The sequence below is a fragment of the Spea bombifrons genome, chromosome 4 (assembly GCF_027358695.1).
Source record: "Spea bombifrons isolate aSpeBom1 chromosome 4, aSpeBom1.2.pri, whole genome shotgun sequence".
Taxonomy (NCBI): Eukaryota; Metazoa; Chordata; class Amphibia; order Anura; family Pelobatidae; genus Spea; species Spea bombifrons.
In genome coordinates, this window is record NC_071090.1 from 105,171,633 (window position 1) to 105,193,566 (window position 21,934).

At 46.0% G+C, this 21,934-nt stretch overlaps 1 protein-coding gene across 1 annotated transcript; it reads left to right on the forward strand.

The window, feature by feature from the left end:
* Window positions 1-3,394: 3,394 nt before the first annotated feature.
* On the forward strand, window positions 3,395-21,436 carry SMARCA4 (SWI/SNF related, matrix associated, actin dependent regulator of chromatin, subfamily a, member 4). The gene is made up of 34 exons (XM_053462275.1): window positions 3,395-3,495; window positions 6,858-7,096; window positions 7,264-7,396; window positions 7,570-7,983; window positions 8,160-8,258; window positions 9,342-9,600; window positions 9,709-9,835; window positions 9,982-10,155; window positions 10,358-10,531; window positions 10,723-10,890; window positions 11,071-11,121; window positions 11,211-11,341; window positions 11,581-11,638; window positions 12,104-12,216; window positions 12,469-12,619; window positions 12,736-12,899; window positions 13,158-13,224; window positions 13,355-13,465; window positions 14,133-14,375; window positions 14,537-14,650; window positions 14,773-14,880; window positions 15,158-15,244; window positions 15,785-15,831; window positions 16,176-16,342; window positions 16,536-16,699; window positions 16,871-17,098; window positions 17,357-17,434; window positions 18,010-18,228; window positions 18,636-18,889; window positions 18,972-19,080; window positions 19,173-19,274; window positions 19,887-20,019; window positions 20,547-20,686; window positions 20,830-21,436. The coding sequence occupies exons 2-34, from the start codon at window positions 6,890-6,892 to the stop codon at window positions 20,860-20,862; spliced, it is 4,827 nt and encodes a 1,608-aa protein (XP_053318250.1). The 5' UTR covers window positions 3,395-3,495; window positions 6,858-6,889; the 3' UTR covers window positions 20,863-21,436.
* The last annotated feature ends 498 nt before the right edge of the window (window positions 21,437-21,934 follow it).

Sequence of the window (21,934 nt, forward strand, 5' to 3'; positions counted from 1 at the left end):
ATCTGGCTAAACATATTTTTGTGATTAGGAGAATATCTATAGCTATTTTTTCTAGTTTCCCTGAATATTAATAAATTATTAATTAATTAAATTTTTTGGGGCAATGAGTTTCCATTCTAAATTTTTGTTGATATATTATGTGATTAATAATGTTATGCCATGCTGGTATATATTTGCATATTTTCGAGGCTAGGAAGATATTAGTAACTAATATTTTTTCTAGTTTCCCTGATATAGGTTGATCAATACGGAAAATAATGTTTTGGGGCGTGAGTTTCCATTCCAAAACTATTTTTTCCCCAAATTTTGTTGATATACCGTATTATTTAATTATTATTTATTGTTTTATATAGCGCCATCAAATTCCATAGCGCTGTACAATATTTAATAATGTTATTCCATGTTGATATAGGTACGGAAAATAAAGTTTTGGGGTTTGAGTTTCCATTCCAAAAACTGTTTTTTTTTTCCAGATTTTGTTGCTATTTTATTATTATTTGATTAATAATGTTATGCCATGCTGGTCTATCTATATCTTTCCAGAATCTGGCTAAACATACCGTATTTTGGGGTGTGAGTTTTCATTCCCCCCAAAAAATATTTTTTCCATGTTTTGTTGATATATTACTTAATAATTAATATTGTGATGCTGTGCTGGTTGATCTATATCTTTCCAGAATCTGGATGAACATATTTTTGTGGGTAAGAGAATATTATTAGCATTTTTTTCTATTTTTGGTGATATAAGTAGATTACTATTGAAAAGAAAGTTTTGGGGTAATGAGTTTCCAACTTTCCATTCTAAAATAAACTAAAATTCGTAACTTTTCGAGCTTTAGTACCGGGGGGGGGGGTATTTATGGCGGATTGTTGCTTTCCAACCAAATATGTTGTTTTCTGCCTCCGTTCCCTTTACATCTCCAGCGTTTCTTTGATTCAGTGTGATATAAGTTATACGTTCTAACTGGAACTGAGGCAATTTATAAAAAATTAGTACAGATTTATAATATGTACAGCTTCCCCTTTGCTGGTCCAAGCTAGAAAACGTAAGCAGTTTTTAGGGAATCTTGGATAACCAAATTGGGTATTTATGCTCCGTATGCCCCACATGTAACAGTTGTTGTCTTCATACCCCCCAAACTCTCATTTGTACTGATATTCTTCTGTCTACGTATGCATTTATAAAGCAAAATTATTAGCCATCAACTTTGGGAAGAACGGAGATTGTGAGCCGGGCGTCTCGCCCAACATCAGTGTCTGACCTCACAAACGCTCTACTGGATGAACGGGCAAAAATTCCCACGGAAACATCCAAAATCTTGTGGAAATCCTTCCCAGAAGAGCAAAGGGTGATGTCATCAAAGTCCCCGTTGGTGTAACGGTCAGGTGTCCCAATATTTTTGTCCATATAGTGTATATTTCTCTGTTATGTGTGATCACCAATGCATGATGTCATGTGATGTCATAAATAACATTTTAATATATATTATGATGGGTGTCGCTACAAGGGAACCTCTATTTACATTTGCCAATTTTTTTTTTACTTTTTGGTACTTAAATTGGTGGCTTCCATTATAACAAATTATCGTGGGGTGTATTGAGGTCTGCAGCCATTCAGACTTCAAAAAAAGATATTGAATTCACCATCCGCAGAGGCTCTGCTACCAAATAGATGCTTTTTAATATTATATATTTTGATTTTGTTTTAGTAAAGAACATACAGGGATATAACGGGTGATAAGGATAGCTTGCTGCTCAAGTGAAAAAAAAAACCAGCTGCCATTTTTGGGGTCAAAAATGATTTTTTCCCCTCTTTGATGAAAAATTGGAAATCTCTTCAATGTGTAATTTTTGTCTTCTTCTGGATCAACGGCGGGGATGAACTTGATGCGTGACTTTCTTCAACTTATTACGTTGCCATGTTTTTAAACACCAACATGACACAATACACAAAAATTAAAACAGTTTTAAGTAATACAGTTATGCTATATTTTACTATAAAGATTGGTTAGAATAAGAAAAAATACAAATGGTGATGATAATATTTTAATGCTTTCTCATCTGAGAAACATTAAAATATTGTGAAGGGTTAAATTATTGATAGATTTAATAATAACCAATTTATAATTTTGTTTTTTTATTGGAAAATTAGACATTTTTCTCTTACAAATAATAAAAAAAAATCCCATATTATAAATATTTTTTATTTGCCTGGAGGCAATTGGCTCGGTCACGTGGCCAAAATCCGCCGCAGTGGATGGGTCACTGCGCATGCGCCATTTTCCTGCCGTAGCCAAGACTGGGCTTTTGCGCTCCAAGCCTCGCCTCGTCAGCAAACGCGCTTTCCAGTAGCCGATTGGCTGAGAGGAATGAATGGGAGACCACGCCTACTTTCCAACTGCACTAGTTCGGCATTTCGAAGCCACTTTTGTCTTTTGTGCACCATGTGACCGGCAAGCGATGTTGCCGACGCCATTTTGGATGAGGCATGAAGAACCTGGCTAATCAAATAAAAAAGAGATATCGAAGATATTTACTGCCATATTTTTACCAACAATCTAATTAATAAAACCGCGGGTATTACGTGTTTTTCCAGTTAGACATTGATGCTTATTTTTAGTTATGATTATAATTAAATTAGTACCACTGTAGTGGGTTCCATGATGAAGTTCAAGCATAGACACCCTTCAGTCCATCGGAAAGACTTCTAGTTTTGACTAGGCAGCCGTTCTCGTGGGCATGGACGTGGTCTGCCTTCCCACTCTATATCACATGGGATAGTCTGCCTAAATCGTCCAGGGTAAACAATATATGTAAGAAGCGTGATCCATGTTATCATTCCTTAAGTAAATCCACAGTTATATATAATAACAGCTTAGTTATTTTATTGTCCAGAATTACACTGGTGAAAATGCAGGCTACGCATGCACAATAATCAATGCAAATGAGCCCTGCAGAATGGATTTCCCATAAATGCCCCCCCCCTCTCAGGGGGTAATACGATACTTCCATTTAATTATATAGAACACCAACGCCTGCAAATAGTTGCGTTTCTTTATTTCAGAATTCATATACATATGAAACGATCTCCACGCTTTCTATGAGGCTGGTCCCCCCTCCACCCTGCCTTCCTATAGTTCCCACTATTTAGGATGAAGGGTCGGCCGCCTCGGTCCAATAGAAATAACACATTCCAGACGTGGGAATAATGTGATGGGAAAGATTTGGGAAAACATCTGGAACACGTGATCAAGGAAGGTGCCCTTTTCTATCATGGATCTTTCCGCTCTGCAGTCTCCATGGCAACCCATGGCCTGTTCTGCTCCATAGGGCAAGTACGAGTCGACGTGATGACGTCAGGCAGCACGCGGCGCGCTTGGGATATATATGGTGTTGGGGGAGGGGTGAGCCGGTTAGTAGAGCGAAAAGGCTGTGGGTTTCTGTTCGCGGAGTACCCGGCAGAGGTGGTCGCAGGAGGCGGGGAGAGATTGTCAGGTACGGGGTATAGGTGGGCGCCGAGTATGGCATTTTACTGTGAGGTTGTCTCATATGGGGGGGGCTGGGCATGCATTGAATGAAGTGGGCGGGTAGTGGGAGGCGCGCAAGGGACAAAGGGGCCTGCTAGCAGCGAGGAGTGGAAGGTATTGGGGTACTGGGCCGGTAGGGGGGGGCAGTTTCACACGGGGGGCAAGTTTTGGGGGGGTTGGGTTTGGACACAGTGGGTGGTGAGCCCAGAACTGTTTGATTGGCGGGGGGGTTGGGGGCTCAGTGGGGGATGGGGTGATTTCTGAGGGCTCAGTCATAAGGGGCCCCTGTTGGATAATGGGGGCTGTTGTATGAATAGGGGGCAAATTGGAGATCTTGTGGTGTGGAATGACGGTGATGAAAGCTGATCCATAGAGGGCCAGCCATTCACAGATTAAAGCAGCTTCCCGTGGGTCGGGGTAAGACCCCAATGGAAGGACGTCCGTAGGGGTAAGATGTGTGCTACTTGGGGCAACCCATGGCGATATACAGTGCTGTGTGATGGGCAGGGGAGCCATGGGGTTAACATAGCGGAAGCTGCCCCCAAATGGTGGTATCTTTGTAGGCTTCGAGGTATCTCTTGCTTTGAGGCACTGGTTGATACACCATAGCTGAATGGGGAGCGCAGCGTGACATCCTTGGCTATGGCGGGGTTGGGTTGGAAGGTCCATTGGCCGGTGATGGCATCAGAGAACGTTGTTTCAGGCTATTACCTTTGTCTGCCCAGGTTTGCCATATTTTGTGCCATCGCCCAGCCATTGTCTCTTGTTGCTGGATCTTAAGTTATCCTGCGCTTGGCCCGCGAGTTGCAAACCTCTAATGTTCCCCAGCTTTCTACAGTGGGGAGCATGAAATGAATCCTATAATACTCGCGGAGATCTGGGATTTCTGTGCCATGAGTTGGGAAATTGTCTTCTGTTGGACCTACTTTTTCCAGGGTTGGAGCAGTAGTGCCGGCGGGGCAGTGGCAGGGTTGGAGCAGTAGTGCCGGCGGGGCAGTGGCAGGGTTGGAGCAGTAGTGCCGGCGGGGCAGTGGCAGGGTTGGAGCAGTAGTGCCCGCGGGGCAGTGGCAGGGTTGGAGCAGTAGTGCCGGCGGGGCAGTGGCAGGGTTGGCCCCAGGGGGTAGGGCATGGACTGGTGTCCACAAGCAAGATTAGAACACTAGTATGTTTTGGAAAGTTAAAGGGGTAAAGCTAATTACGCTACAAAAACCATGTTGCCGCTGGAGGGGATTATGGGATACGTAGTCCGGCAACAGGTAGAGACCTTCAGTCAGGTACACTAGGGTTGGATTGAAGGTGTAATGCTGGGCCGGGTGACGGCTGTGGGAACGGATGCGGATACGCTTTGTGTGCGTAGCGATGTGATGCCCGACTGTCTAAGGGCAAAATTTCTATAGTGCCAACTGATGGGCATATGGATAACGCACAGACGTGGGCAGTATCGGTAGATTAAGGTGAAAAGTATTTGTTCTATTGCGAGCCTTTGTGGCGTATAAAGTACTTTGTTCAATAACATTACACTGGCCCTGTCTCCAGGTTAATGTCCTCTGTGTGTATTGGTGCAACAGTTTGGCTGTATTGATTGGAGCGTACTATTTAGTGCGCCGTGCCCTTCTTTGCTTACCCTACTGGGTCTCCTAAAGATACAAGGTATGGTGTAATTGTGGGTAGCGAATAACTGGGGGGCCCCGTGCATCGGCTGGGGGCGCTGTGCATCTCGTTTCGAACCTCCTTGTAAGACAAACTGTATATGAACCCCCACGTCTGTGGTTCTGGCCGCAGGTTATGGCTGCGGTTTGACTCTTGACAGTCCCGGCGAGCCCCGCGTTTGTCGAGCTTGGTTCATATTCACACGGATCTCGCCAGGACACGCCGCCGGCCGCTGCGTCTGTATATCTCTCCGTGGAGTGGAGAATAATTCAGGTGCGCTTGGCGTTATTATTGATTCATATAGCGCCATCATATGCCTCAGCGCTGTACAATGGGTATGCCAATAGAAGTCTGTAAAATGCACCAGCTCGGAATGGCGTTGCTTATTAACCCCGAAACGCGCGGGTCCTGCCAGTGACTTGGAGACGTACGTTATGGCCGTCCGTGTAAACGCCTGGTGCCTTTCGTCTGCATTCACAACTAGTAACTCGGCGTGAATGTCGCTTACAAGCAGCGTGGTGATGTTCAAAGCCGATTGGCATCAAATGGTTGGTGTTCTCGGCCTTAAGCTTGAGTTAATCTTTGTAGATGGTTTCCGAGTCTCTGCCGATTTTAGGAGCCAAGCGATCTTTTTGGGCATATAATATCCATCTGTCTGTCTTTTTTTTGTCCCCCCCAACAAAAAAATGCCCCAAGTAGCCTCACCATGTGCAGCGCTGTGGAATATGATGGCGCTATATAAAATAAGTGTTGGTAATATGCAATATAGCAACGCGAGCCCCCACCCCGATGTCCTTAATTCCTCCGATTCAGCCGGTCGACGGCAGGACTGGGCCGGTGTCTGAGCCGTGATGCCTCTCGGTTCAGCGGCTGAATTATTTTCTTATCCGCGGCTCCGCTGCACGTCTGCCGGGCCGTCGATTTAAAAACATCAATAATTAATGCATTTCGCTTTTGAAGCTTTTTTATTTTTTCTTCTTTCTCCCGTTGTGCTTTTCATCTGGCATCTTAGAAACGGCGGGTTTCTTCCAGACAGGAACAGTATGGTTTTTTTTTTGTTTTTTTTATCTTTTCCCCAATTGTAATTTAATTTATTCATTAAGGTGCCTCGACTACGCAGGGCTGGCCTTATAATTTAGATAAGACATCAAAGTGCGTGTAATTCCGCATTAATCAGCTTCTCGTTCGTTAATTAAATCCAGCAGTCCCACTTATAATCTGCTAGCTTTTGTTTCGGCGTTGTACCGCGTGGCAGTGCTGGCAAGGGCTGTGTCTAATATCCGAACCTTTTATAATTCTAACCCGCCATCGTACATTTCAAATCCTCCGTTATATACGGTATACAACGTAAAACGTTCTCCACCTGTAGCATTGGAGGTGGCGATCGGTTCTTCGTTCCGTTGCACGTGTTTTGTTCGTGTATCCCATCGATGTACTTCTCAGCGGCCCGTGTCTAATGTGATTGTCTCGTTAATGCCAAACTCGTGTGGCCGTTGCTTGGAAGGTATTGAAATGATCTGGGATCCCCACTGCTTTGCATGGGGTCTGCTTTTTGGGGTCTCCACCGGAAGCATCTGCCTCAACCTTATTTCACCCCAAGATCTCCAACGCTATTACATGTTACAAGTCAGCAGACAGGAATTGTGTTCTAACTAAATGCTGTCTTTTTTTCGCCTGCAGATTGGCAGTGATTGGATTTCCCCTTCGAAGCTATGTCCACCCCAGACCCTCCTATGGGGGGCACCCCCCGGCCTGTCCCCTCTCCCGGGCCAGGACCTTCTCCTGGTTCTATGCTTGGTCCCAGCCCAGGGCCCTCACCAGGATCTGCGCACAGCATGATGGGACCGAGCCCTGGACCACCCATCCCTCCACAGGGACCATCTGGTTACCCACCTGAAAGCATGCACCAGATGCACAAGGTTAGTATTCTAGTTAGGAGGACTGCAATAAAGCGACGCTGTACTGGGCACAAGCTTGGCTTCCACATTTAACCCTTGGGGTTGAAGGTAGGGAACCAAGATGCCCAGACAGCCTCGCTGTACCACGCAGCGTCTCTAAATGCTTTTCATGTGTTTGCTTTTGTCAGCCGATGGATTCCATGCACGAAAAAGCTATGTCTGAAGACTCTCGTTACAATCAGATGAAGGGAATGGGTATGAGACCTGGGGGCCACTCTGGAATGGGGCCACCACCAAGCCCCATGGACCAACACTCACAAGGTAAGAAGAGTTCTTCACGTAGCTTGAAGTGGGAAGGTGTACGTCTTACGGTGAATGTGGTGTAAATCATATGTACTCTGTATATAAGGAGGCAGCTGTGGGCCGGTGTGATATTTTACTGAACCCGCAATTTGTGGCTCTCGGGTGATAAGGTCTCTCGTCCGATCTTCCAGGTTACCCATCACCTCTCGGAAGCTCTGAACACGTGCCGAGCCCCGTCCCCTCGAATGGCCCTCCGTCTGGACCCCCGCTTCCTTCTGGATCAGGACCGGTGAACATGGAGAATTCTGACCCCCAGCAGCAGCAGCAGCAGCCGCAGCAGCCGGCAAATCGCACTCCTACACCCTTCAATCAGAATCAGCTGCATCAGTTACGGGCGCAGATCATGGCCTACAAGATGCTGGCCCGAGGTCAGCCCTTACCCGATCACCTTCAGATGGCTGTGCAGGGCAAGAGACCCATGCCGGGCATGCAGCAGCAGATGCCAACGCTACCTCCACCCGCAGCTTCTGGGGCTGGAACAGTACCCACCCCGGGGCAAGGACCTGGGCCGGGGCCCACACCACCCAATTACAACCGACCTCATGGTACGTGTAGCTTACTGGTTCTGCCAGTGACCGTTGTATAAAGCACGATAAAACAATTGCCCACCTGCCTAAAATGAATGAAAGGGGGGGAAGAAAAATATAGACACGCGTACGCTTCATTGGGATTTTGGGGACATCGTCTATGTTTTGGTTTAACGTGTAAATCTCCTCTTTAGGTATGGCCGGGCCTGCCATGCCTCCTCCGGGGCCGTCTGGCGCCCCTCCTGGTATGCCTGGTCATCCTCCTGGTGCTCCTGCTAAACCCTGGCCTGAAGGTAAGGGGCATCGTTTACAGCGCCGTGAAAAAGTATTTGCCCCCTTCCTCATATCTTCTCTTCCTGCATATTTAAACGTTTCAGATCATCCCAACTAATTTTAGTTTTAGACAAAAATAACCCAAATAAACTCAAAATGCAGTTTTTAAGTAATCATTTTTAAATAATCAATAAATATCATGTATACAAGGAGACAAGCTATCCAACCCCGGCCCTTTACGGGGAAAAAGTAATTGCCCCCTTAGTTACTAAATAAACAAATTAGCCAAATGTAATTGATGATTGGGTTCAATGTGATTAGACAGTCGGGTACAATTACTGCCGGCCCTGCTGAACCTAAACATCAATTAAATGGCAAAGCGAAGTCGGTAAAAGGTCTCAAAAAGCAGCTCGTGGTGCGGCGATCTAAAGAAATTCAGTAAAAGAGGAGAAACGCAGTCATCGACTTCTATCGGTCTGGAAAGGAAGGCGAAGCCGCTTCTAAGGCTCTGGGACTGCAGCGACCCGCGATGAGAGACGATTTCTACATACGGGGAAAACTTGGAACTTCCCAGGAGCGGCCGGCCTTCCAGAATTCCTCCAAAATACACATCGACGACCCGTCCAGGGGGCTGCAAAACAACCCAAGACTAACACGTAAAGAACTGCAGGACTCGCACGCCTTTGCTCATAATTCCACAATAACAAGGCGCTGTGCAGAAATGGCACAACTCGAAAGAAACAAAAGGTTTCGGGGGCCGAGTCAAAGTCCTGACTTGAATCTGATTGAGATGCTGGGGTCTGACCGTAAAAAACGGCAGTTCATGCGCGGAAATCTCCAATGTAGTTGAATTAAAACAATTCTACCAAGAAGAGCGGCCAGAATCCCTCCGCAGAGATGTAAAAGACTCATTGCCGGTTATCTCACATATTTGCAGTTGTTGCTGCAAAGGGGGGCACAACCCGTTATTAGGTTTAGGGGGCAATTACTTTTTCACGTGGGTGTTATGTTTTAACCCTTTAAATATTACTATTATCAACTCCAGTGAGAATATGAAGTTGCTTTTGAGTTCTGCGTCTTATCTTTTGTGTATCTATTTTAAGTTCCCATGGCCAACGCTGCAGCTCCGGCCACCGCTCCGCAGAAGCTGATTCCTCCGCAGCCTACGGGTCGGCCCTCTCCTGCTCCGCCTGCCGTGCCCCCCGCTGCGTCTCCGGTCATGCCGCCCCAGACGCAGTCCCCCGGCCAGCCGGCGCAGCCTCCTCCAATGGTCCAGTTCCACTCCAAGGCCAACCGAATAACCCCCATTCAGAAACCTCGTGGCCTGGATCCCGTGGAGGTGCTGCAGGAACGGGAATACAGGTGAGATCCTCTTCACGACCAGACGTGGCACGGAATAGCAAAGACGATGGCCTGCTGTTTGTGTTTTACTCTGTGTGCCATACAGACCCTTCCGTTCTCTCTTTTCAGGCTCCAGGCAAGAATTGCACATCGGATCCAGGAGCTGGAGAACCTGCCGGGGTCTCTGGCTGGAGATCTGAGGACCAAAGCCACGATAGAGCTAAAAGCGCTGAGGCTTCTTAACTTCCAGAGACAAGTGAGTTCCCCCCCCCCCATTTTCAGAAACGGCTGAAAGTTATCTGTTTAGCTCTGAGCTACCGTAACGGTTGGCACTCAATCTTCTGGTTATAAGCATTGGCGTGACTATGAGAGTTTAATCTTCTTTGCATGGTCGTTCCGCAGCTGAGACAGGAGGTGGTGGTCTGCATGAGACGGGACACCTCTCTGGAGACCGCGCTCAACGCCAAGGCCTACAAGCGCAGCAAGCGGCAGTCCTTGAGAGAGGCGCGGATCACGGAGAAACTGGAGAAACAGCAGAAAGTGGAGCAAGAACGCAAGAGACGCCAGAAGCACCAGGTGAGCTGCCGGGGAGAACCGAAAGCTGCCGAAGGGTGCGGGGGGGGGGGGGCGTACGGTCCTAGTGGAGCTTTTATAGAATCATATAAGCCAAATAATAAAAAAGTTGCTTCCACCACTGTCTTATTTATTTTGCACCCTTTGGAAACGATCCACCTACACGCATTTACGCTTACCCTCCTTCCCTTCCGCTGTCTTTCAGGAATATCTAAACAGCATTCTCCAGCACGCCAAGGATTTCAAGGAATTCCACCGTTCGGTCACTGGAAAGATCCAGAAACTGACAAAGGCCGTGGCCACGTACCACGCCAACACGGAACGGGAACAGAAGAAAGAGAATGAGAGGATCGAGAAGGAGAGAATGCGCAGGCTCATGGTCAGTCCACACTCACAAGACAATCAGTGACTCCGTTAACTTGTATCTATCCTTCTTACTTAAGGAAAAAACTCCTGAAATATGTCATTTCCCGAATCGGCGGGGCTATAATTCTTTTGTATCCGTTTTATTCTCTCATCGTGATACATTGTCTCACTTTTTTCCCCCTTTCTTCTTCGTTCCTTCTTTAGGCGGAAGATGAGGAAGGCTACAGGAAGCTCATCGACCAAAAGAAAGACAAGCGTCTGGCGTACCTCTTGCAGCAGACGGACGAGTACGTCGCCAACCTGACCGAGCTGGTTAGGCAACACAAAGCCGTTCAGGCGCTGAAGGAGAAGAAGAGACGAAAAAAGAAAAAGGTGAGGGTGATTAACACTGAGGAACTTCACACTGAAGCTATGTCACTGCTTAAAGGTCAAACCACAAGAATATGCCACTGTTACTAAAAACAAATTGCAAGCCTCCCCTATGTACGATGTAATTCTAGAATATCCAGCTCTAATCTACAATTTATTATAAGTGGGTTCTTTTTATTTTAGTTGCCAGACAATGCCGACGGGCAGCAGCCTTCACTCGGACCGGACGGAGAGGTGAGCTTTAGCTGGCGGTTGTTGTCCGTCCTAAGGGTGTATGGAGCTTCTTAAGATGGTCGCTAACTTCCGATCTGCTTTGTCCGCAGCCTTTGGATGAGACCAGTCAGATGAGCGATCTTCCGGTGAAGGTCATCCACGTGGAGAGTGGGAAGATTCTTACAGGTGCTGATGCGCCAAAGGCCGGGCAGCTAGAAACCTGGCTGGAGGTCAACCCTGGGTAAGCGTCCGCAGTCATTTCGCCCGTACCTTCGTAGAGCTTTTACCAAACGCGTCGCGTGTCGGCAACATTAAAATAAGTATCTTTCTTTTTACTTCTTGCCTGAAAAATCTGGGATTGACCTTTTATACAGCGTTCATCCATTACGGCGTTTGTCTTATTTAAAATGTTGGCAAAACGTGTGAGAGCTGTGATATTAACCGCATGAGTTCATAGACTAACGTTTTGTTTCCGAATAGGTATGAAGTAGCTCCGAGATCCGACAGCGAGGAGAGTGAATCGGATGAGGAGGAGGAGGTGAGCTTCGGTCATGTTAAATAGAGCCTGCACCCAAGGCTGATGGCTAATTCATCTCCTTGGGCAAATTAACCAGGGTGTACGTTAGCCGGGGATAAGTAATGGCTCTTGAATACTCTTGTATGCTCTGAGAAGCGATGCTATGGGAATATATAGCCCCTGGCTTTTTTTTTCACACATTCTGTATAGTTTTTGCAGTGAGATGATGATGATATCTCTTTAAACAATGTACTATGCGCGGTCTTCTCAGCCGTTCCTGCTGGAGCTCTCTCTGTCCATAGGATATTGCGAGTTGGCTTCTCTCTTGCTCTCTTGCCTTCGTAATGAGTAGTGAAGTAAGAGTCAAAACCAAAGCTTTCCTGCCAATTCTTCCAAAGTTCGGTGATTTTTAACCTGTTGTCCCATTCTTGACCCCAGACAGACCTCTTCCAGCAAGTATCTTTACCCTTCTGTCTTCTGAACCAGGAAGAAGAAGAAGAGCAGCCGCAGGTTGCTAATCTCCCCGCAGTGGAGGAGAAGAAGATTCCCGACCCAGACAGCGATGAAGTCTCTGAAGTGTATGCTCGGGAAATTATCGAGTAAGTATAGCGGGCTCATAATATTTTATTCTCTTGTGCGCTACGCACACTGCTTATTATTTGCGTAAATTATCCATTTTAATGACCTTTGGGGTGTATCACCCCGGCTCTTCTAGTTCAAACGCAAATGGGCAGCTACATTAGGAAGTTGGCACCGTACAAAAAGCTGGTTGTGTTTTAATGGCAAACTGTAGGATGTGTGTGCGATGGTGAAGGCTCTGGCTGCGCATGACTCCGTCCTTTTCTTTCTAGACATGCCCGGCAGGATGTAGATGATGAATATAGCATATCGCAGGCAGCGGCCAGAGGTCTCCAGTCGTACTACGCCGTGGCGCATGCCGTGAGCGAGAAGGTTGAGAAGCAGTCCTCCTTGCTGGTGAATGGTATCCTGAAGCATTACCAGGTGGGGTTTTTTATCTTGTTTTTTTTACCTGTCCCGGTACGGCCCCTGCTGCTGCGTGTCTATTATACGTCTTGCGTCCTAATCTTACCTCTTCTTGTTTTTTCCTCCGGGCTCAGATTCAAGGCTTGGAATGGTTGGTGTCTCTTTACAATAACAACCTGAACGGCATCCTGGCAGACGAAATGGGTCTAGGAAAGACCATTCAGACCATTGCTCTGATCACATACCTCATGGAGCACAAGCGGATCAACGGGCCTTTCCTCATCATTGTGCCGCTCTCGTGAGTCACCTTAACGTATACATCCGGGGGTGTTATAGTTATGTTGCCGTATGTACCGAGAGCTTAAAGAAACTTGTATTTTAATTTTGCATGGACTTCAAAGAACTTTCACTGCGTCCATCCTTCAGTTATTGGATGGATTTCATTTAAATGACGTCGGAGGCTTATTTATCCTCCCGCTAATCTGAGCAAAGAAGAATTTAATTGCTTTCCTTGGGTTTTATAGATTGACATGTTTTGTATTTGTTTCCCTCGCAGGACTCTTTCCAACTGGGTTTATGAGTTCGATAAATGGGGGCCATCGGTGGTGAAAGTTTCTTACAAGGTAAAGTGCTGATCGTCTGTGGACGCCCTTAGACTTCTTGGAGTTCCCTTTTGGTTTTTGCATCGTATATAAACACAAAGTACCTGGCCTGTCATGCTTTTTCTACATATGGACCGTTGTTCCTTTGCAGGGCTCTCCAGCGGCCCGTCGAGCCTTCGTGCCCCAGCTCCGCAGTGGAAAGTTCAACGTGCTGCTCACTACGTACGAATACATTATTAAGGACAAGCATATCCTCGCCAAGGTAAAGTGACTTTTCCTTCTCTGTGGAATTATTTTTTTGTAGATCATTTATAACAGTCTGTTAAAAGGGGTGGTTTTACCTTTTTATGCTGTAAACATTAACCATCATTCCCAGAACCGATAAATGCGCGGTTTAGGGACACTTTACGTGATACAAATGCAGGCACGGAGTGATTGAGATGAAGCTTCTCTATTGTATGTAATTACATCTTCGGAGGAAGGAGTGAACTGACGGATCTGTTTGGTTAACTTGCTATGTTGAAACTTTTCAAACTCTCCTTTTGTGCCAAAGAAATCCCTTTATCTGCAGACCTGGAGGCGGCCATTGTTGTCAGTCATGTGATATTTTGGGTGACTTTCCCACCTCAAACACCACACTGAGCTGATGCTTTCTGGCAATGCTAATGAAGTCCGTTCCTCCATAGACTTGTGTTAGTCAGTGGCAGGCTGGGTGATTATGACTGAGCCATTCAGTTGTTTACCACAGGCAGTATGTGAAATCAATGTTTGTCTAGTATATAAGATAACAGACTCGTACATACAAATATACGGCTGCCTGCAAACATGGAGAAACTAGAACTGTTTAAGAAAACAAAGCAGAACAATATATTTTTTTAAAACATTTCAAAAGATTTCATGTGGTGCTGCTCTATCCCTTTCCTTTACAGATCCGGTGGAAATACATGATCGTAGATGAAGGCCATCGTATGAAGAACCATCACTGCAAGCTCACGCAAGTCCTAAACACCCACTACGTGGCTCCCCGGCGGCTGCTTCTGACGGGGACCCCGCTGCAGAACAAGCTGCCCGAGCTGTGGGCCCTGCTCAACTTTCTGCTTCCGACGATCTTCAAGAGCTGCAGCACTTTCGAGCAGTGGTTCAACGCCCCCTTCGCGATGACCGGCGAGAAGGTACGTGGGCTGAAAACATCTCTGCTAAAAGGGCGAAGATGCTGAGAATGATTACTAAGGCAGTCGATCTGATAAAAATATATTATATATATATATAATAGGAAAATATGAGCTGTCTCTCTCCCATATATAAAAGTGACTTTGTGGGTTTGCTCTTTCAGGTGGATCTGAATGAAGAAGAAACTATTCTGATCATTCGGCGTCTCCATAAGGTCCTGCGCCCTTTCCTCCTACGAAGGCTTAAAAAGGAGGTGGAGGCTCAGCTGCCGGAGAAGGTAACGTTTAGTGAATAGTCTACCCTCGCTGCGGCTTCTCACAGTTCAAGGCGTCTAAAATCTTAAAGAATACGGTACGATGTGTCTGTGAGCGCTAACCCTTCCTCTCCTTGGTCCCGCAGGTGGAATATGTCATTAAATGCGACATGTCGTCGTTACAGAGAGTCTTGTACCGACACATGCAAGCCAAGGGGGTCCTCCTTACAGACGGCTCCGAGAAGGATAAAAAGGTCTTTTACTTTTTTTTAAATCTGGCAGGTTTTTATGGAAAGCGCAACTTGGTGTAAAGGAATGTAAAGGCTAAACAAAAAGGAATGATTTATCGAAGTGCATGAATGCAAAGAATAAAGAATGACTTTGTTTTAATGACAATCTCTATTTTAATTGTCAAGTTTAAAAGCCACTTATTCCGGCTTTGACCTCAGATTGGGGAGTGCTGTGTTACCTCCAGGTACGGTGGGGAGGTAAAAGTTAATTCTTCGTTAACTCCGTCATTTATTCCCACAGGGTAAAGGTGGAACCAAGACCCTTATGAACACTATCATGCAGCTGAGGAAAATCTGCAACCATCCATACATGTTCCAGCACATAGAGGTGAGTGGGGTTATAAAGCGGGGGTGGTAAACCCCTTAGTGTAAAAAGGTTTAAAAGGTCAAGGTCTGTAGGCGTGCTAAAGCCCTCTGGTCTGTGCAAACAAACGGGATTTTGTTCTCACCGATCATAGTTAACGACTATGATCAAAACGTATGTAATCCTCCGAAAACGCTTTATTCGCAGGAGGATACGATCCGTATGCCGAGCCTTTGTTTTGGGTTTAAACACCCTGTTCTGTACGGTCCGGTACACGTTGGTACCTCCGTTCCCCTACAGCCCAGATCACTTTGACTTCTCTGCATTTTTGCCCCTTTGTTTGTTTTTTATATCAGTTTGGTTCTTGTGCCCAGATGGGTTGGCCGACAGTTTGTTTTTTCTTTAATGCTGTCGACTGGTGATCCGATTTGCTGCCTGGCACGGAAGAAATGTTTTGCGCTCGGGGACGTTTTTCCATTTAAATGGATAATTGCAGCGTTTATCTGTCCAGAGATCTCCTTTCTGTGGGTTTTCCGTTATTGAATGACCTGTTTTATTTTCCAGGAGTCTTTCTCTGAACACTTGGGACACAGTGGAGGCATCGTACAAGGGTGAGAATAAATAAATATATTTTAATCCTAACCTGTTTCAGATGTACGTTTTCCCTTTTGTCAACCTATCATAAGATAGAAAAGTTTTGAAGTCGTAAGAACCAGTAAAACTTTTTAGTTACTTTTTATGTACAAAGTTGTAGCTACTATGTAGCATTTGGTACGTGAGCCGTATCCTCATTAATTTCCAAGCTTTTGGTTGTTTCCGGACCGCTCTTTGTATTTATCCGAGGTCCTAGAAAAAGTCATGGATGGCTTCTAACAACCATTTGGCCCAACTAGTGTGCTTATTGCCCCATGATGACTTACGAGCCTTTCTGGCTTTCTCCTATGATATTGCGCAGGTTGGATCTCTACCGCGCATCGGGAAAATTCGAGCTTCTGGACCGGATCCTTCCCAAGTTACGAGCCACCAACCACAAGGTCCTGCTCTTCTGCCAGATGACCACTCTCATGACCATAATGGAAGATTATTTTGCTTATCGTGGATTTAAATACCTCAGGTTGGATGGTAAGTGAGCGGCTGGAACGCGGTCTGTATTTACGGTAACTTCAGGCAGAATTCCATGGTGTTTTGTGGAGTTCATCAGTTCCTATGCAGTACCTCAGTGAAAAGTCTTTAGGATTGATCAAATATATCCTGCCGTTTGAGTTAAGTGGCTTCATCTTTACTGACGTTTCACGTTTTCCATAATCTTCTGCAGGGACCACAAAAGCAGAGGACCGTGGGATGCTCCTGAAGACGTTCAACGAGCCGGCGTCGGAGTATTTTATCTTCCTCCTCAGCACCCGCGCCGGGGGTTTGGGCCTTAACTTGCAATCTGCGGATACCGTCGTCATATTCGATAGCGACTGGAACCCGCACCAGGTATTTCAGAGCTCACACCAACGCCTTGTCACTCGGCATACCCAAATCTCGCTCTATAATCTCCTTTTCAGGGAAAACCGACAAAATATACATTTTAATTAAAAAAAAAAACTTAAGGCTTATCACAATTCTTCTAATTGGTTTTGTCTCATTTTTGTTTGTTCCTCTCAGGATCTTCAGGCTCAGGACCGCGCTCACCGCATCGGGCAGCAGAACGAGGTGCGCGTGCTGCGCCTGTGCACGGTGAACAGCGTGGAGGAGAAGATCCTGGCGGCGGCCAAGTACAAACTGAACGTGGACCAGAAGGTCATTCAGGCAGGGATGTTTGACCAGAAGTCCTCCAGCCACGAGAGGAAGGCGTTCCTGCAGGCCATTCTGGAGCACGAGGAGCAGGACGAGGTGGGCGGCTTACGTCATGCTAATGGGGACCACCTGGCTATGGTTTGTACCAAGCGCAGAAGCGTGGGGTGAATGGGAGCCGCTGCCGGTGGTGAGAATATCTCAATGGAGACGATGGGGGGTTTATTCACTAAATTGGGAGTTGCCGTTAAGACTCCTCGTTATGAAGAGCCAACTCGCGCATGTTTGGCCAGCATTGAAGGGCTTGGCCAGCCCTGCGCGATACTTAGCTGGTAACGTTCCCTTTTCCTGCTGCAGGAGGAGGACGAGGTGCCGGACGACGAAACCGTGAACCAGATGATCGCCAGAAACGAAGAAGAGTTTGATCTGTTCATGGTGAGTGCAATCCCACATCCCACATCACACATCACACTCATTCTCTGTCCTGGTACCCGCCATATTCGAGATTTCCTATCCTGGATCAGGTTCCGGAGGAATATATATATAGATAGACAGTCAAACAATGGCTTTGTAGTGTTTCTCTTTTCATGTGAGCCCTTCGGAACGATCTCCACCTCTTCTGCTTTTAGAGACTGTCACCCGCTCATCACTTTAAGGTGCACTCCAGCCCTGTTTATTTTGAAACGTCTTTTGCATTTCACAAAAGTACGAAAAGTGAAGCACTCCCTAAAAGCATATAAATACAGATTCCGGGGCAAAGAATTGTCGCACACCCAGCAGAATAGACCCTGCTTATTCTACAAGCATGCATACTATTGGCTGCTTCCACTCGCCCCTTTTCCTTTCTATAGCGGGTGTAAATCCATATACTGGAAACCCTAAGGCATTGAAATCCCGCAAAACTTTTAAAGCAGTCTGTTATTTGTCAGGGTTTACTTGAAAACTGTGTTTTTAACGATTAGGCGCGCAGGTAAAAAAAAAAAAATGTATAAAAATGTTGTTCTCTCCAGCGTATGGACTTGGACAGACGGAGAGAGGAGGCACGGAACCCAAAACGCAAGCCCCGGTTGATGGAGGAGGATGAGCTGCCCTCCTGGATCATTAAAGATGACGCGGAGGTCGAGCGCTTAACCTGTGAAGAGGAAGAGGAGAAGATGTTTGGACGCGGGTCCCGGAGTCGCAAGGAGGTGGATTACAGCGACTCCCTCACAGAAAAACAGTGGCTGAAGGTATATACCCGCTGTTCACTATAGATATATATATATAATGTTTTTTTTTTGTTTTTTTACTGCCCAGCGCCGGAGCCGCTATCGTACGTTCTGGACTTTGTTTGCTTTTTTAAAAGTCGGGGTTCCTTGCCTAAGCTGGCCAAAGATGTGTTTTGGGTTTTTGTCCCCCCCAGTGGAAGTATTCAGTTTTGAAGACCTCAGCGGTCTCCTCTGCTGTAAATTTGTATAGAGCACAAATGAGGGGCTTCGCGGGTCTTGGGTGCTTATGTGGCACGGGATACTTTAAATATGTTGACCACTAAAGATTATATTTTCTAGAACCAATATAGCTATTTTGAGCGACCTCTGAATCCTTGTTTTTATAAAAAAAATATGCTCTTGAGTTAATGCTCTTATCTCGCCGCTAGGCCATCGAAGAAGGAACGTTAGAAGAGATCGAAGAGGAAGTCCGCCAGAAGAAAACCACTCGCAAAAGGAAGAGGGATGTGGACCCGAGCGTGGGAACCCCGACCACGAGTTCCCGTAACAGGGAACGGGACGACGAAGGCAAAAAACAGAAGAAGAGAGGGCGTCCCCCGGCCGAAAAGCTGTCCCCCAACCCTCCAAACCTGACCAAGAAGATGAAGAAGATCGTGGATGCTGTTATCAAGTACAAAGACAGGTGAGAGGGGTCCTGCCTCGTGGGTGAGGGGTGTATTTTGGGGATGTAGGAATCACACTTAATGAACTTTTCCTGTCATCAGTACCTCCAGCCGCCAGCTTAGCGAGGTCTTCATCCAGCTGCCGTCTCGGAAAGAGCTTCCGGAGTACTACGAGTTGATCCGTAAGCCGGTGGACTTCCGGAAGATCAAGGCAAGTAGAAGGCGGTCTCTGGCACCTCGGCACCTCGCCCGGCAAAAACTACCTTTTCATGAAACCCGTGTGACCGTGTCTGTGTTTCGCAGGAGAGGATTCGAAATCACAAGTACCGGAGTCTGAACGACCTGGAGAAGGATGTCATGCTGCTGTGTCAGAACGCGCAGACCTTTAACCTCGAGGGGTCCCTGGTCAGTGACTCCTGGATCTTACCGCCATCGTGTTTGTTACATGAGATTTTATTGGTAGAGACGTGATGCTTTGGATAAAAGGGACTCTTCTGAAATATTGCTTTCTGTAGCAAATAAGCCTTAGCAGATCTTTCATTTTAAGGATTAAAAAAACCTATCAGTGGTTGCTTCTATATCACATGACAATTAAGCATTCCCAGAAATGATGGTTGAGGCCCAATTTGACATGTCACGAGTTATTACCGGGACGGGTGCTAGGGCTGGTGTTTGTTTAGTTCCAGCAGCTTCAAATCCCAGCTTTTATAAACCTGCTACACTTCCACATGGGGTGCTCCCCATATTTAATCCGAAAATCTAACTCATTATCTGTGAGATCGGTTTATCAACCAAAGACTTTTACAGTCTGAGTCTTAGCTGTGAGAAAGTTTCACTTTGCTCAGAGCGTAGTAGATGAGTAGAAGGGCATCCCAGCAGCCGTGGTAGAAGCTAATTGAGCTGAGTGATCTAAGACCAGATGAAGGATGGGTTAAGGATTGGGTCTTTTACCGCAGTAAACATTCTCTTATCGGCTGAATGTGATGTTAAATTCAATCTTTCTGTGTTTTGTTTCAGATCTACGAAGACTCCATTGTCTTGCAGTCGGTCTTCACCAGTGTCAGGCAGAAGATAGAGAAGGAGGAGGAAAGTGAGGGAGAGGAGAGCGAAGAGGAGGAGGATGTGGAAGAGGAAGGCTCAGAGTCTGAATGTAAGTTTATTTTATTTTTTAATTTATATATGTATGTATGTATATATATTTGTGTACATCTGTCTATATATCTGTATGTGTATATAATATATAATATATATCTGTGTGTGTGTGTGTGTGTGTGTGTGTATATGTGTGTATATATATATATATATATATATATATATATATATATATATATATATATATATATATATATATATATATATTGTTTTTACACATATTCAGTAAATGTAAACATTTGTCAGGAAAGTTGCTAAATTTTTGTACACGTTTAAAAAAAATCTACTACAGATCTGCTTAAAGCGGAACAATGAAAAGCTCAGCCGGAGGTGCAGGAGATTTGTTGTCATTGAGGTTTTTTGTAACTAATTTTAACCTCGGTGATGACCGATTTATCTTGCACTTTTGGCGGAGCTTTTATTCGCCCCGTTTTAAGCGGGTAACCATTTCTGTACGTGTTTAGCGAACGGCACGCGAAACGTCGTACATAGAATGAAGAGAGATCTTACTCTTTCCCTCAACAGCTCGCTCCGTCAAGGTGAAGATAAAGCTGGGCCGTAAAGAGAAGGTACAGGAGCGGACGAAGGGCCGCCGGAGGGCCAGCCGGGGCTGCCGAGCGAAGCCGGTGGTTAGTGACGATGACACAGAAGAGGATCAGGAGGAGGTGAGGCCTTATTAGCATCGACCTCATCATTTAATGGCAGTTTAATCACAGAAATGACATCATCATTTAGTAAATAAGCCAAAGTTCGTTAGATAACTGAATGCTTCTGAAGCTTCATTGATCCCTCGCTTTTCTCTTACCAGGAGCGCTCGGCAAGCGGAAGCGAAGAAGACTGAGGACGTCCTCGGAACATTCCTTTTTTTGGGGGGGACCTTTCCACGTGCATTCCAAAACTGCCACCAGAGGGCCTATCCCAACCTCAAAACAACCCCCGTGCGCCCTCCTACCCCACCCCCACCCCCCCATTTCCGTAGGTCACTAACGGGTAGCCAGACATGTAGTGAAACTGTACAAAATTAAATTCTTCCATATTTATATGAACGAGGAGTTTTAGGGAAATAAACGGTCGTAGCATCTTCTTGAAAGCATTAACTATCTGGCCCGGCCCCTGGGCCTCTCAGGATAGGTTTAAACGGATTCTGACTTTTGATGATATATATATATTATTTTTTTTTATGATTACGGCAGTACTGTTGCAGTATGGATCACTGTAGTATGGGCCGTGGATGCATGCAGGTAGCAATCCACCCGTTAGTACTGTATTTTACAAAAACAGGTCAAAATAAACCAGCCCAGCGCCCCCCTCGCTCCCGGTGCGCCGAGAGGGGGCTGGCAGCGGTAGCTGTATGTATGTTTGTCAGTGTCACTGGATTTCAAACAGTTATAAATTAAAACAAGATGGGATACCTCGCTCCGACTTGTATCTTTTTATATGCGTTTTTATGTTTTTGGGAGAAATATTAAATAAAACAGCCTTTTTTTTTATATTGTTCTTGAGAGAAATGAAGTGTTGGGTATGTGTTGGACATGGGGGGGGGGCTGCTTAAAATACATTAATTTGGCGGCTGGTAATGGACTTTGGTACTTTTTCTTAATGATTGGGGTGGGGGTGCCATTGTGGTCCATTGTTGCCATCTTGCCCGTCCTGTAGAGGGAGGTCTGGCCATGAGTGTGAGCGTGAGTGCAATAGATGTGATGCTGTTTATAGCGGCCGACGAAGGATCAGACTTACATCTCCTCGTTTATCTCCGAATACATCCCCAGCCGCTCTCCCCGCTCATCCAGTGTCCTCCGTTTGCCCTCAAATAGTGCACAGAATGAAGCGTCCTTCCTGCCATCTCCTGGGTAGTTAGACGATGGGTTAACGGCGTGTCGAATGGCTACGGGTTACTGCCACCAGAGGGCGCT